Genomic DNA, 16,002 nt, shown 5'->3' on the forward strand with positions numbered 1-16,002 from the left:
AAGGTGATGAGAAATCGCAAAAAAAGTTTGCCGAGGCCATGAGACATTGCTCCCACGGTTTGCCACAAAACAAACGTTAATAACTCAGCTCCACAAATTCAGACCTTGATATTATTTGGTAGAAATGATAATGATGACACTCTGAAGTGCTATATTCATACTTATTCGTAGTGAGTGGGGCCTGGCGGAAAAAACTGCCCCACGCCATCACCAATCTAACAGTCATTTCTGCACTTGAGTTGATCAGAGACGGATACTAAACTGACGGGTGATGGCAAATGGCCAAAAATTTTATGCAAATTACAGCACTTTGATCTAGTTGGTTCGCCACCAAAAACAAAACCATAATTTGGTTTCACAAGTTCAGATCTTGATCCTACATATGTTGAGAGTCTGAAGAGGCTTGATTTCATTATTTTATTTTACCGTATTTCCCTGAATTGCCGCCGGGTATTTAGTATGCGCCTGCCTAGAATTACCGCTGGGTCAAACTCGTTTCGCAAAATTATTAGCGCATGCTTAGCATTACCGCCGGCTCAGGATTAACGCCGGGTCAAACTCGTTTCGCAAAATATTATTTTTATTAGCGCATGTCTAGAATTTCCGCCGGGTCAAACTCGTTTCGCAAAATAATTAGCACATGCCTAGAATTTAAGCCGGGTCAAACTCGTCACGTCACGGGTGACACTTCACCTGTCATCAATTTCCAAATGGAGGAGGCTGATTTCAATCATTTGAAATCGCATAAAGGGAAGAAGATTAAGAGCTATTCAGTAGGATTTAAGGTCCAAGCAATTGAATATGCTAAAAAGAACAGTAAGCAGCTATGTTTGATTAATAGACCGTTGCTGCCTGTGTCAAATATGAGTCATTAAATGACTCGGACCTCCTGGTGGTAGAGGGCGCTAGTGATCCTTCTTGGCACTACTCGGCTGCAGAAGAACTGACAACAAGCAGCAGGAGTGAGCAGCGATCGTTTATTTTTTCCTCTCGCTCGCAATTTTAACATGGAGGATTACATATCTAACATAAAACAGTTTTCTAAACTGGACTTTCAATCGAAGCAGGAGGTAATAAAGGAAGATCTTCATCGAGACAGAGAGACTTTTAAAACTGAAGAAAGATAAGGAAGACTTCTATAAACAAGTTATCGATGCTTTTGATCAGAAGAAGCTGCGCATGGACTTAATTTATAAGTAAAGGTAAGACCATAATAAAGTTTTTTTTATTAAATGTGCTTTTCATGATGGTATCCTTACATCACACTCAAATTTATAAGCGCAGGCCTAAATTTACCGCATGCCTTTGGTAAACGCCGGAGTGAGAAGAGGTTTTGAATTAATTAGCGCCCCGGCGGCAATTCAAGGAAATACTTTATTTCAGGGTTTTTTAATTTTTAAAATGTATTTATTTTATTTTATTGAAATTGCTTTGTTTTTTCTCCTATACATTTGAATGCCTTCTTGGGGCCCATAACATGCACAATGCGTGAACCAGATTTTGCAGGCGCGTCAGATATGGAAAAAAAAAAATATTTTGCGAGTCCCGATATTTTTGGTGACCAAAAGTGTCATGCGTGTCGGCAGAGCAACAGGAGCGAGGGCTTGCAAATTTAAACACTTTTACTTTAAAGTGATCTCATTATTGGTGGTGTTTGAGGTCTTTACTACAACACATACTGCCTAAAGAGCAGACATGGTATGTGTAAAGCTGCAGTTTGGGTTGCATTTGAAAAGGGAAACTTATGCTATGAAAAGGAACATTTGCAAAACGTTTAAACAGTGACCTAAATAGATTGAAGGATTAGGGAAAAAATATTTAATGACTGCTCACATGAGAGAGACAAACACCCGGTATTTTCTGCAGGCGATTCAATAAACATTAAAACACGCTATGTTTAGAAAACCGTTTTTGCAGAAAACACAGCTTTACAAAAGAGAAAAGGGTGGACAGAATTCCATACCAGATGCTGGTGCTTTCACTGTATCCAACAACAGCGTGACAAGCAAGAGCTTTGGCGTGTGACTTGATCTCTTGTCGTATCTCCTCCCACCAGGCATCACGGGTCTCTGGCTCATCTGCAAAAAAAACCAAAAAAAAACATACCCAATCAAATAACATCACATATTATTATGATTGGATGAATCAGCAAGTCAACATTAAACCCAATTATTAGAGATGTCCGATAACGGCTTTTTTGCCGATATCCGATATTCCGATATTGTCCAACTCTTAATTACGGATACCGATATCAACCGATAGAGATACATACAGTCGTGGAATTAACACATTATTATGCCTACTTTTGTTGTGATGCCGCGCTGGATGCATTAAACAATGTAACAAGGTTGTCCAAAATAAATCATCTGAGGTTATGGAAAAAAATGCCAACATAACACTGCTATATCTATTTTTGAAGTCACAAAGTGCATTCATTTTTTTAACATGTCTCAAAACAGCAGCTTGGAATTTGGGACATGCTCTGAAGATGTTGAGGTGGGCCCGGGGTTGTATATTGTAGCATCCCGGAAGAGTTAGTGCTGCAAGGGCTTCTGGGTATTTGTTCTGTTGTGTTTATGTGTTACGGTGCGGATGTTCTCCCAAAATGTGTTTGTCATTCTTGTGTGGTGTGGGTTCACAGTGTGGCACACATTTGTAACAGTGTTAAAGTTGTTTATAAGGCCACCCTCAGTGTGACCTGTATGGCTGTTGACCAAGTATGCCTCACATTCACTTGTGTGTGTGAAAAGCCGCAGATATTTTGTGACTGGACAGGCATGCAAAGGCAATGCCTTTAAGGTTTATTGGCGCTCTGTACTTCTCCCTACGTCCGTGTACAAAGCGGCGTTTTAAAAAGTCATAAATATTCATTTTTGAAATCGATACCGATAATTTTGAAAACGATACCGATAATTTCTGATATTACATTTTAAAGCATTTATCGGCCGATATTATCGGACATCTCTACCAATTATTGGTCAAAAGAAACACATGCCAACATGGTATTTGACAGATATCTTACAAGAGCTCCAGAAAATAAACCGGCAGCAAATATTCTGCAGGTTGTATTTTCTGGTTATTTGTAGAGGACCACTGTGTTCCAAAGCAGGCCAAAATGAAGTTTGTAAAACAAAGAGGATTTATGACAACTTGAATGCAGATGTTGATGATGCTGATGAAGATGAAGGCAAACTCATTGAAGAGATTACCTCGGTTTACATGTGGGATTTTAAATAATATCTATATTAAGAGAATGGATATTTTCATTTGAAACCACATTGCCCCTCACTCAAATCAGCCACCATGAAAGAAAGGAGGCAATAAAGTAAGAAATACTTAACGAGTGTATGAAAAAACATGATCTCTTCAGTTACACTATCGTATAAGGGTGTGTTTCAATAGTCTCATGAGGCTTGGCTCCAGTTTATTTTCTAAAAATGTGATAATTCCAAAGAGCTTAATTCTTGGCAATGTTCTAAATGACTCACATAATGTTCTAAATGACTCACATAACAAAAAGGAAGCTACATTAGGTGTCACCCGACATGCTGACGGTGGGAGAGAAACATGACCAGATGGGATTGTGGAGAACTAAAGATGAAGTGAAGAGATAAAGAGAGATGACTGATTTTCAGCCATCGTGGCCCATGAGCGGCTTCCTTCAAACCAGAGGCAGAATGTCACAAGCAAAAGCTAAGCAGCGTGCACACTCGTGTCCATGTGCACGCTTATGGGCAGAGGAGGGCCATATTCATTAAACACATCAATCTTTTGAATAAATATTTCCTAAAAGGTGTCAAATCAATCTTAGGGCAACCTTTCAAGCTACCCATCCAACCTTTTCTCATATGAATACGGCCCAGTGAGTAAGGATTAGGAGTGCGCATGCCTGGTCAGTGGTTCTGAGTCACAAAGTCAACCTCCTGAAACCTCATCCGGCGGGGTCTAGGCAGGTTGAAGCGCAACGCAGCTTCAGGGAAGCCTTTGGAACAGCGACACTAAGAATGAGCTGCAGCGGGATGAGCCGGGTGGGGTAGGGCGAGCGTGGGTGGCGGAAGGATTTACCAGGCCAGGCTGGGTGGGGTGAGGACACAGCGCATGCTCGACTCAGCTCCACACGCACATTCACACGGATAAGAGAAAGGAGAATGACAGCTCACTGAGTTTTATGCCGTACCAGCATTCGTTTTGGATAACTGGACCTAACATGGTGTGCATTTAGTTTTAATTTAATAAAAGGCCTCATCCACCTCACTGAGCTGCCAGCACTCCCGTGGGTGAGAGCAGTAAAAGTAGGGAAATACCTGCCGTGACACTATTCCAGTCAAGCAGTTTGTATGAGCGCGTGTTACCCAAGGCTGGGCCAGAACACACCGTTAGTACAAGAAAGAGAGAGACAGAGAGAAAGAAACAGAGAAGAAACAGTCTAACACACAACAGCAGCACTCCATACACTCTAGGCATTATCAGACAAGACTGGTTCACTAATGCATCTAATGCAAAATGGACTACAATCTTAAAGATGAAAAGCCAAGGAGAAAAAGGTTTTGCCTCAAAATATATAAAATGATCAATTCCTTGTCCTAATTTAACTGAATTGATTTACGTGGACCCCGACTTAATCAAGTTGAAAAACTTATTCGGGTGTTACCATTTAGTGGTCCGTTGTACGGAATATGTACTGTAATAAAAGTTTCAATCAATCAATCAATCAATCAATCAAAACTGCAAGCAAAGCTGCAAATGACAGTAAAAAGGACAGTTCTGTTATCATTGCTTAACCTTTGTGTAATATTCATATTGTTACTCAGCCAGCGTTTGTGGGTCTGATGGACGCCTTGTATTGTGTGGCTTTTAATGCCTAAAAATGAAAACACTTTTATGTTAAAATACTGAACAGATGTTTACCTTATCCCAATAAACATCTGTTCAGTATTTTAACATAAAAGTGTTTTATCGTGAGGCATTAAAAGCCACACAATGCAAGGGGGCCATCAGACCCACAAACGCTGGCTGAGTAACAGCAATATGGACGTTGCACGGAAAAATTCTCTGCGAGTTTCTGCATCCCACAGGGATTCTTCTTTTGTGTTTCTGCACCTGCAGTTCCCACACGAGGTTGCAACATTGTTTGTCAACACTGTCTGCTCTCATTTTCTCGCACATTTGACCCTCTGATGTGCTATGTACCTACACTTTGTCCTCCCCCAGTCTAGGCCTGCTGTGTGTGCGCGTGCGTGCGTGTTACACAGAACATCAATTTCCACACTTCTATTAGCCCCAGGTCCAGTGGACCCGGGCATCTTATACGTAATAGAAGTGTGTAGGGGGGGTGTATGGTGTGTGTGGTCATTAAATATGTATTTTGATAAATGTTCTTCACAGAAAAGGAGCCAAAGTCAGTGAGACTCAGTTTGAAAAATTAATTAATTGTATAATTTTTCTTTAAATAAAAAAATGAAAACGGGTGTAACAGACCCGAAAACCACACAAGGGTCGAAAACACACCTACCGGAAATATGAAAAAAGTTATCCCTAAGGCCTATATTTTGTTTACTGCAGAGTGTGCGGTCTACAAAATCTCATTAAAAAAAAAAATTCAAAATGATTTATTTTAAGAAAAAACATTGTAGATAAGAACACTGTTTCGTGTACCTGAAGTTGAATATGAATATAAAAGCAAAACAAGCATTATAAACTAAGTAAAATGGCAGAAAAAAAAAAAAAAAAAACTAAATGTGAAAATTGTGCAAGATAACACCTTATGAACATAACAGATAAACAAATAAAAACAAATGTAAGAATTTTGCAAGATGGCACCTGATGGACTTAAGACGCAACTACACTTTTTGTTCATATAGATAAAAATAGTGCTCATATAAGAGATCTAGTATTAGTATGTGGTCCTCTCCAAGGTTTCTCATAGTCATTCTCATCGACGTCCGACTGGGTTGTGAGTTTTTCCTTGCCCTTATGTAGGCGCTGAACCGCGGATGTCGTTGTGGCTTGTGCAGCCCTTTGAGACACTTGTGATTTAGGGCTATATAAATAAACATTGATTGATTGATTGCTTGACATAGGGCTGCACGATTATGGCCAAAATAATCATCAAGATTATTAATCACGATTATTTACTGTTATATAAAACAGTGACGGGGTGGGGCGTGCATGTAATTTGAAATGTCTAGTAAAAGGCTGTAGATAATAGATAGTATCCATATATTCAAATACAAATATTTGTGTTTTTGTTCATTAATAATATTACCATGTCAGCTTTTTCTCATTACATTAAGCCTTCATCTCTATTTTTTCATGTTGATAAAGAGAAGTATTTTTTTAAAGTTATTTACATTTACATGAAGTAAATGTCAGTATATGTTGTATCGGGAGCGACCCATTAAGAGTATGAGCAGAAATATGTCATGTAGGAATTAACAGTACAACATAAAACATGAATAAAATGTTATGTCACATGAATAGTTTTTAAAGTAATAACTTTGTGAAATAGAAAAACAATCCCACAACTAATGTAAAAAAAATCATGTTTACTTTTTGTTAATATAAAACCGAAAGCAGTATGGCTAATGAAGATAAGGTCATTTAAACAAGCTTTGTTCTACTCCTACAACTTTTTGACCACCAAAAATAAACAGGAGTGATACCTCCAACATCTACTACACAATCTTTGTGCGTCACTAACTAAACTCAGCGTATTGGTACTTCACAGCCTGCATTCAATTTGATGAGATGACAAAACATTTGAGCTAGTATTGATGTTATTGCAACAATGACCAAGTGAGCAGTTCCATGAAGGAGCAGTGAGCGTCCCAGTAAACAAAGGACAAGAATGGATAAACAAGTTGTGGCACCGTTGTCCACACATGGCCTGCTGCTTGGGAACTTTCACTTACAGCAACTGAGTGAAGGAATTATTTTCATCCTTCGCTGTGTACTTTTAGTGTGAGAATGTGTCCGTCTCCAATATTGTCCAGACATGTCACCAACTAACAACAGCAGTGTGCTCTTAAAGCGCACACAGAGACTCCACAGCCAGCGATGCCAGTCAAATTAAGTAAAACAAATATAATCGACTCCGCTTACTCAGAGGGAAAATCTCTTGAGCAAGGTCCGTGGAGCGCGCGTTTTCTCTCACGTCACCCCAATAATTGCCTCTCTCTCTCCCACTCTCGTCACCCCAATGATTGCATCTCTCTCACTCTTTCGTCACCCCAATAATTGCATCTGTCTCTCTCTCTCGTCACCCCAATAATTGCGTCTCTTTCTCTCTCATCACCCCAATAATTGCGTCTCTTTCTCTCCTCACCCTAATGTTTGCGTCTCTTTCTCTCGTCACCCCAATGATTGCGACTCTTTCTCTCTCTCTCGTCACCACAATGATTACCTCTCTCTCTCTCTCTCGTCACCCCAATAATTCCGCCTCCTTCTCTCGTCACCCCAATAATTGCACCTCTCTCGCTCTCTCTTTCTCTCATCACCTCAATAATTGCACCTCTCTCTCTGTCTCGTCCCCCCAATGATAGCGTCTCTCTCACTCTTTCGTCACCCCAATAATTGCGTCTGTCTCTCTCTCTCGTCACCCCAATAATTGCATCTCTTTCTCTCATCACCCCAATAATTGCGTCTCTTTCTCTCCTCACCCTAATGATTGCGTCTCTTTCTCTCGTCACCCCAATGATTGCGTCTCCCTCTCTCTCTTGTCACCACAATGATTACCTCTCTCTCTCTCTCGTCACCCCAATAATTCCGCCTCCTTCTCTCGTCACCCCAATAATTGCACCTCTCTCGCTCTCTCTTTCTCTCATCACCTCAATTGCACCTCTCTCTCTGTCTCGTCCCCCCAATGATTGCGTCTCTCTCACTCTTTCGTCACCCCAATAATTGCGTCTGTCTCTCTCTCTCGTCACCCCAATAATTGCATCTCTTTCTCTCATCACCCCAATAATTGCGTCTCTGTCTCTCCTCACCACAATGAATGAGTCTCTTTCTCTCGTCACCCCAATGATTGCGTCTCTCTCTCTCGTCACCACAATGATTGCCTCTCTCTCTCTCTCGTCACCACAATGATTGCCTCTCTCTCTCGTCACCCAAATAATTCCGCCTCCTTCTTTTCTCATCCTAATAATTGCACCTCTCTCTCTCTCTCTCTCTCTCGTCACCCCAATAATTGCACCTCTCTCTCTCTCTCTGTCTCGTCACCCCAATAATTGCGTCTCTCTCTCTCTCTCTCGTCACCCCAATAATTGCTTCTCTCTCTCGTCACCCCAATGATTGCATCTCTCTCACTCTTTCGTCACCCTAATAATTGCATCTGTCTCTCTCTCTCGTCACCCCAATAATTGCGTCTCTTTCTCTCTCATCACCCCAATAATTGCGTCTCTTTCTCTCCTCACCCTAATGATTGCGTCTCTTTCTCTCCTCACCCCAATGATTACGTCTCCCTCTCTCTCTCTCGTCACCACAATGATTACCTCTCTCTCTCTCTCTCGTCGCCCCAATAATTCCGCCTCCTTCTCTCGTCACCCCAATAATTGCACCTCTCTAGCTCTCTCTTTCTCTCATCACCCCAATAATTGCACCTCTCTCTCTGTCTCGTCCCCCCAATGATTGCGTCTCTCTCACTTTCGTCACCCCAATAATTGCGTCTGTCTCTCTCTCTCGTCACCACAATAATTGCATCTCTTTCTCTCATCACCCCAATAATTGCGTCTCTTTCTCTCCTCACCACAATGAATGCGTCTCTTTCTCTCGTCACCCCAATGATTGCGTCTCTCTCTCTCTCGTCACCACAATGATTGCCTCTCTCTCTCGTCACCCCAATAATTCCGCCTCCTTCTTTTCTCACCCTAATAATTGCACCTCTCTCTCTCTCTCTCTCTCTCGTCACCCCAATGATTGCATCTCTCTCACTCTTTCGTCACCCTAATAATTGCATCTGTCTCTCTCTCTCGTCACCCCAATAATTGCGTCTCTTTCTCTCTCATCACCCCAATAATTGCGTCTCTTTCTCTCCTCACCCTAATGATTGCGTCTCTTTCTCTCCTCACCCCAATGATTACGTCTCCCTCTCTCTCTCTCGTCACCACAATGATTACCTCTCTCTCTCTCTCTCGTCGCCCCAATAATTCCGCCTCCTTCTCTCGTCACCCCAATAATTGCACCTCTCTAGCTCTCTCTTTCTCTCATCACCCCAATAATTGCACCTCTCTCTCTGTCTCGTCCCCCCAATGATTGCGTCTCTCTCACTTTCGTCACCCCAATAATTGCGTCTGTCTCTCTCTCTCGTCACCACAATAATTGCATCTCTTTCTCTCATCACCCCAATAATTGCGTCTCTTTCTCTCCTCACCACAATGAATGCGTCTCTTTCTCTCGTCACCCCAATGATTGCGTCTCTCTCTCTCTCGTCACCACAATGATTGCCTCTCTCTCTCGTCACCCCAATAATTCCGCCTCCTTCTTTTCTCACCCTAATAATTGCACCTCTCTCTCTCTCTCTCTCTCTCGTCACCCCGAAAATTGCACCTCTCTCTCTCTCCCTGTCTATGTCTCGTCACCCCAATAATTGCGTCTCTCTCTCTCTCTCGTCACCCAAATAATTGCTTCTCTCTCTCGTCACCCCAATGATTGCCTCTCTCTCTCTTGTCACCCCAATAATTGCGTGCCTCTCTCGCATCACCCAAATAATTGCGCCTCTTTTTTTTCTCTCTCATCACCCCAATAATTGCACACCTCTCGCTCTCTTGTCACCCCAATAATTGCACCTCTCTCTCTCTCTCTCTCTGTCTTGTAACCCCAATAATTGCGTCTCTCTCTCTCTCTCTCTCGTCACCCCAATAATTGCTTCTCTCTCTCATCACCCCAATAATTGCTTTTCTCTTTCGTCACCCCAATAATTGCTTTTCTCTCTCGTCACCCCAATAATTACGCGCCTCTTTCGCGTCACCCAAATAATTGCGTCTCTCTCTTTTTTCTCTCTCCTGCCACCTTAATTGCATGCCTCTCGTCACCCCAATAATTGCGCCTCTCTCTTTTTTCTCTCTCGCTCTCTCGTCACCCCAATAATTGCACCTCTCTCTCTCTCTGTCTTGTAACCCCAATAATTGCTTCTTTCCCTCTCTCGTCACCCCAATAATTGCTTCTCTCTCTCGTCACCCCAATAATTGCTTTTCTCTTTCGTCACCCCAATGATTGCCTCTCTCTCTCGTCACCCCAATAATTGCGTTCCTCTTTCGCGTAACCCAAATAATTGCGCCTCTCTCTTTTTTTCTCTCTCTCGCCACCTTAATTGCACGCCTCTCTCGTCACCCCAATAATTGCGCCTCTCTCTTTTTTCTCTCTCTCTCGTCACCCCAATAATTGCACACCTCTCTCTCTCTCTCTCTCTCTCTCTCATCACCCCAAAATTTGCACCTCTCTCTCTTAGTCTTGTAACCCCAACAATTGCGTCTCTCTCTCTCTCTCGTCACCCCAATAATTGCTACTCTCTCTCATCACCCCAATAATTGCTTCTCTCTCTCGTCACCCCAATGATTGCCTCTCTCTGTCTCGTCACCCCAATATTTGCGCACCTCTTCCGCGCAACCTCAATAATTGCGGCTCTCTCTCGCCACCTCAATAATTGCACACCTCTCTCTCGCCACCTCAATAATTGCACACCTCTCTCTCGTCACCCCAATAATTGCACCTCTCTCTTTTTTCTCTCTCTCTCGTCACCCCAATAATTGCACACCTCTCTCTCGTCACCCCAATAATTGCACACCTCCCTCTCGCCACCTCAATAATTGCACACCTCTCTCTCGTCACCCCAATAATTGCGCCTCTCTCTTTTTTCTCTCTCTCTCGTCACCCCAATAATTGCACACCTCTCTCTCGTCACCCCAATAATTGCACACCTCTCTCTCGTCACCCCAATAATTGCACACCTCTCTCTCGTCACTCCAATAATTGCACACCTCTCTCTCGTCACCCCAATAAATGCGCCTCTCACCTTTTTCTCTCTCTCTCGTCACCGTGTTAAGGAAAGAATGAATGGGGCCATGTATCGTGAGATTTTGAGCCAAAACCTCCTTCCATCAGTGAGAGCTTTGAATGGTTGACCAAATACTTATTTTCCACCAAAATTGACAAATTCTTTAAAACTCCTATAATGTGAATTCCTAGATTTTTTTTCACATTCTGTCTCTCACAGTTGAAGTGTACCTATGATGAAAATTACAAACCTCTGTCATCATTTTAAGTGGGAGAACTTGCACAATCGGTGGCTGACTAAATACTTTTTTGCCCCACTGTGTGTATGTGTGTGTGTATATATATATATATATATATATATATATATATATTAAATTGGAATCGAATCGATTCATGAGGTGCCCAAAGATTCACACCTCCAATATGCTGTAATTTATTGGTGAATAAATGCTTAGCCTTCATACAATGTGAATAATTACAATTACGTTCTGCTTTTTTTCCCCCCCTAAACCAGCCATCGCAACTAACAACACATTTAATCAAAAAAGTCAATAGGACTAATTGACTAAACTAATGACCAAGTAATTTGCCAGTAAGGTTATAGAATTCAACTAAAAAGGTAGAATTTGGACACAAATACACACCCAGTGCACACCTTTAGGTAAATGACAATTGAGTAGATTACCGCAATGCAGAAGCAGCAGCAGCAGCAGCAGGCAACACATTGGAGCCATGCACCACTACAGCACCTCCACCAATCATCACACACAATAACATCGCAGGCAAAAACAGAGTTAACACATTTGTTTTACAAAATTCACAATGCAAAAGTTGCCAAACTGAACAGGGGGATGCTATATTTTGCTGTCTCTACAGTACAATGCTTCTAACTAACCTTTCACCTGTTTCGGACCAAAGAATCATTGTAGACTTTCATCATGTTACTTTAGAGATACATAGAAAATCTACAGAACAAGGATAAGATCAGACTTTGACTCGATAAATCCAAATCATTTAGTTTCAGTATATTAATGACCAGCTATGAGTGGGACATGTTGTACTCATGAACTCACCAGGGTTGTGTATGCGGTCTAATAGTTTGACCGAGCGAGCGCTGACCACTCCGCCGACGTGGACCAGAAACCCAGGTGGAAAAGATGTCAAAGTGAAGAAGGGGAATTCCTGGACACACAAAAAACATCCTGGTCACTTACCAGCAGAGGAAAACATGTGTAATAATGTATCTAAACTCCAATTAGATCCAACAGAATGGCTGTTTATCATCACGTAAAGGACTGCTTTGCTAATGAGGGTGATCAATCTACATTTCTATTCAGATGGGATGCATGTGCAATTTGCCAACCAAAGCTACTCAATTTCCACTGCAAGAAACTAAATGAGGAAAAAAAAGAGATGGCTAAAACCTACACTACATCATATTAGATGAATCTATAAAGGATAGGAACATGCCAACATGCAACAAGTTAAGTGCTGCCCCTAACCCCATGCAAATCCCCTATTGGCTTCATTCCTCATCAAACCTCAATGACATTTCAGATACATACGGAATGGAGTGTAAAAAACAAGTTATACAAAGTGGACCCAAAAGGAATTTCTAGCCAAATTCAAATGAATGTACAATGGAACCTATAAATGGTACAATTTGCAATAAAAGTTTGTTTTATGATTGCAATATTCAACTTGGGGAAGTTTTTCTCTTTCCAAGATTTCTAAAAAATGTTCTGAATCTGAACAAATCCTTTTCAACTTAACAGGTTCCACTGCAAATGCAAAAGATTGTGAGTGTTCCTTTGACCATTCATAAGTCTCTTACAGTAGTTTAAAATACTGGACCATCTATTTCGCCTCTTGTTATTTGTTCAAGGTAGGAATGATGATTATAATTTAAATAAACATAAAAGGTGCAGGTTTAGGACGGCAATCCATAACTTATTATCCTCTAATCCAATGTTTTTCAACCACTGTGCCGTGGCATACGAGTGTACCGTGAGATATTGTCTGGTGTGCCATGGGAGATTATGTAATTTCACCTGAATGGATTAAAAATATTTTTTGCAAACCAGTAATTATAATCCGCTAATGTGTCGTTGTCAAGTGTCTGTGCTGTCTGGAGATCGGCAGAGTTACCGTGTAATACTCTTCCATATCAGTAGGTGGCGGCAGGTAGCTAATCTCAGGAAAATGGTTTGTCGTGATCACAATATGCAGACGACAGCGGGAGGCAGTGTGCAGGCAAAAAGGTTTCTAATGCTTAAACCAAAAATAAACAAAAGGCAAGTGCCGCTAAGAAAAGGCATTGAAGCTAAAGGATGGCTATGCAAAACAAAGCTAAAACTGAACTGGCTGCAAAGTAAACAAAACCGAATCCTGGACGACAGCAGAGATTTACAGCACGTGGAGCAGCAGACGGCGTCCACAAAGTACATCCGTACATGACAATCAACAACAAAATAAGAGCGCAAGACAAGAACAAAAACACTACACACAGAAAAACACAAAAAAAACTCCAAATAAGTCACGACATGATGTGACAATACACTTACTTTGAGACAAGAGCTATATTGATGCATGCTTGGCTATGGTTTGAATTCATATCCAACAATTGCGAGAACAACTTTTTACTGTCAATATAGTCTGCTGAATTTCATTTTTTAATGTTTTCTGCTCGTACTGTGCCTCGTGATTCTTTCAATGAAAATAAACGTGCCTTGGCTCAGAAAAGGTTGAAAAACACTGCTCTAATCCACTGTGGGAAATGTGAAGGACAGCTCTGAGCGGAAAGGCAAGAATGAGATTATAGGGTGAGCGTGCTCATTCTTGTCTGGAAACCAAGCTTGCAGGGAAAAGTAGTCGAGAACAGAGGGGGGAAAAAGTTTGATAGGAGAATCCAAAAGGTTGCCACGCATTGCCACACACCCAATCAAACCTGAGGGCCACACAACATCCACACAACAGCCGTCCAGCTATGTGTGAGAGTCTTTCAGAGCAAAGCAGAGGCCCCACAGGCCTCTGCTTTGCCTCTGACATCCTAACACACAGCAAATAGTTGGAGGCCAGCATAGAAGTGGTGGTGGTGGCCATCAGATGGTCAGAGTGCTGCGATTGGAGGAATAGTAGAGAGAGAGAAATTGACACAAACGCGACATACCCTGGCGTTTAACAATAACCCAGAGGAGCAGGCTCCCTGTGTAGGTAGCACAGGCGGTCGGGAAGACAGAAATGGGTACAATGTTTGTTTATGCACAAACCCACTTCCTGCAACACATTTGTTAGACACTATCCTTTGGCTTTTCACGCACACACCTGACGCTAAAACACATCTTCTTTTACAAACCCCGTTTCCATATGAATTGGGAAATTGTGTTAGATGTAAATATAAACTGAATACAATGATTTGCAAATCCTTTTCAACCCATATTCAATTGAATGCACTACATAGACAAGATATTAGATGTTCAAACTCATTATCTTAGTTTTTTTTGCAAATAATAATTAACTTAGAATTTCACGTTCTGCAACACGTGCCAAAGTAGTTGGGAAAGGGCATGTTCATCACTGTGTTACATCACCTTTTCTTTTAACAACACTCAATAAATGTTTGGGAACTGAGGAAATTAATTGTTGAAGCTTTGAAAGTGGAATTATTTCCCATTCTTGTTTTATGTAGAGCTTCAGTCGTTCAACAGTCCGGGTCTCCGCTGTCGTATTTTACGCTTCATAGCACCACACATTTTTGATGGGAGACAGGTCTGGACTGCAGGCGGGCCAGGAAAGTACCTGCACTCTTTTTTTACGAAGCCACGCTGTTGTAACACGTGCTGAATGTGGCTTGGCATTGTCTTGCTGAATTAAGCAGGGGCGTCCATGAAAAAGACGGCGCTTAGATGGCAGCATATGTTGTTCCAAAACCAGTATGTATCTTTCAGCATTAATGGTGCCTTCACAGATGTGTAAGTTACCCATGCCTTGGGCACTAATGCACCCCCATACCATCCCAGATGCTGGCTTTTGAACTTTGCGTCGATAACAGTCTGGATGGTTCGCTTCCCCTTTGGTCCCTATGACAAAATGTCGAATATTTCCAAAAACGATTTGAAATGTGGGCTCGTCAGACCACAGAACACTTTTCCACTTTGCATCAGTCCATCTTAAATAATCTCGGGCCCAGATAAACTAACGCGTTTCTGGATGTTGTTGATAAATGGCTTTCGCTTTGCATAGTAGAGCTTTAACTTGCACTTACAGATGTAGCGAGGAACTGTATTTTGTGACAGTGGTCTGTTGAAGTGTTCCTGAGCCCATGTGATGATATCCTTTAGAGATTGATATCGGTTTTTGATACAGTGCCGTCTGAGGGATAGAAGGTTATGGTCATTCAATGTTGGTTTCCGGCCATGTCGCTTAAGTGGAGTGATTTCTCCAAATTCTCTGAACCTTTTGATGATATTATGGACCGTAGATGTTGAAATCCCTAAATTTCTTGCAATTGCACTTTGAGAAATGTTGTTCTTAAACTGTTTGACTATTTGCTCACGCAGTTGTGGACAAAGGGGTGTACCTCGCTCCATCCTTTCTTGTGAAAGACTGAGAATTTTTTGGGAAGCTGTTTTTAAACCCAATCATTGCACCAACCTGTTCTCAATTAGCCTGCACACCTGTGGGATGTTCCAAATAAGTGTTTGATGAGTATTCCTCAACTTTATCAGTATTTATTGCCACCTTTCCCAACTTCTTTGTCAAGTGTTGCTGGCATCAAATTCTAAAGTTAATGATTATTTGCACATACAAATTTTTTTTTATCAGTTTGAACATCAAATATGTTGTCTGTATAGCATATTCAACTGAATATGGGTTGAAAATGATTTGCAAATCATTGTATTTTGTTTATATTTACATCCAACACAATTTCCCAACTCATATGGACACAAGGTTTGTACATTAGGTAGTGTGTTCTACCTGCAAACGTGTGCATGCCAAGTCAAAATGTCTTTA

General features: G+C 41.5%; 1 protein-coding gene across 17 annotated transcripts in view; it reads right to left on the reverse strand.

The window, feature by feature from the left end:
* The window catches only part of c2cd5 (C2 calcium dependent domain containing 5), a 68,459-nt gene that overhangs the window by 24,692 nt on the left and 27,765 nt on the right, over positions 1-16,002 (reverse strand). For 10 of the 17 annotated variants that reach the window (XM_061916830.1, XM_061916833.1, XM_061916837.1 and 7 more), the window contains 3 exons: positions 14,159-14,194; positions 12,063-12,171; positions 1,964-2,078 (listed from right to left, as the gene is read on the reverse strand). In XM_061916830.1, coding sequence (XP_061772814.1) covers positions 1,964-2,078; positions 12,063-12,171; positions 14,159-14,194 — 260 coding nt within the window. The remainder of the gene's footprint in view (positions 1-1,963; positions 2,079-12,062; positions 12,172-14,158; positions 14,195-16,002) is intronic. The other 7 variants (XM_061916840.1, XM_061916835.1, XM_061916832.1 and 4 more) reach the window with 1 other exon arrangement.

This window comes from Nerophis ophidion, linkage group LG12 (genome assembly GCF_033978795.1).
Source record: "Nerophis ophidion isolate RoL-2023_Sa linkage group LG12, RoL_Noph_v1.0, whole genome shotgun sequence".
In the NCBI taxonomy this organism is placed as follows: Eukaryota; Metazoa; Chordata; class Actinopteri; order Syngnathiformes; family Syngnathidae; genus Nerophis; species Nerophis ophidion.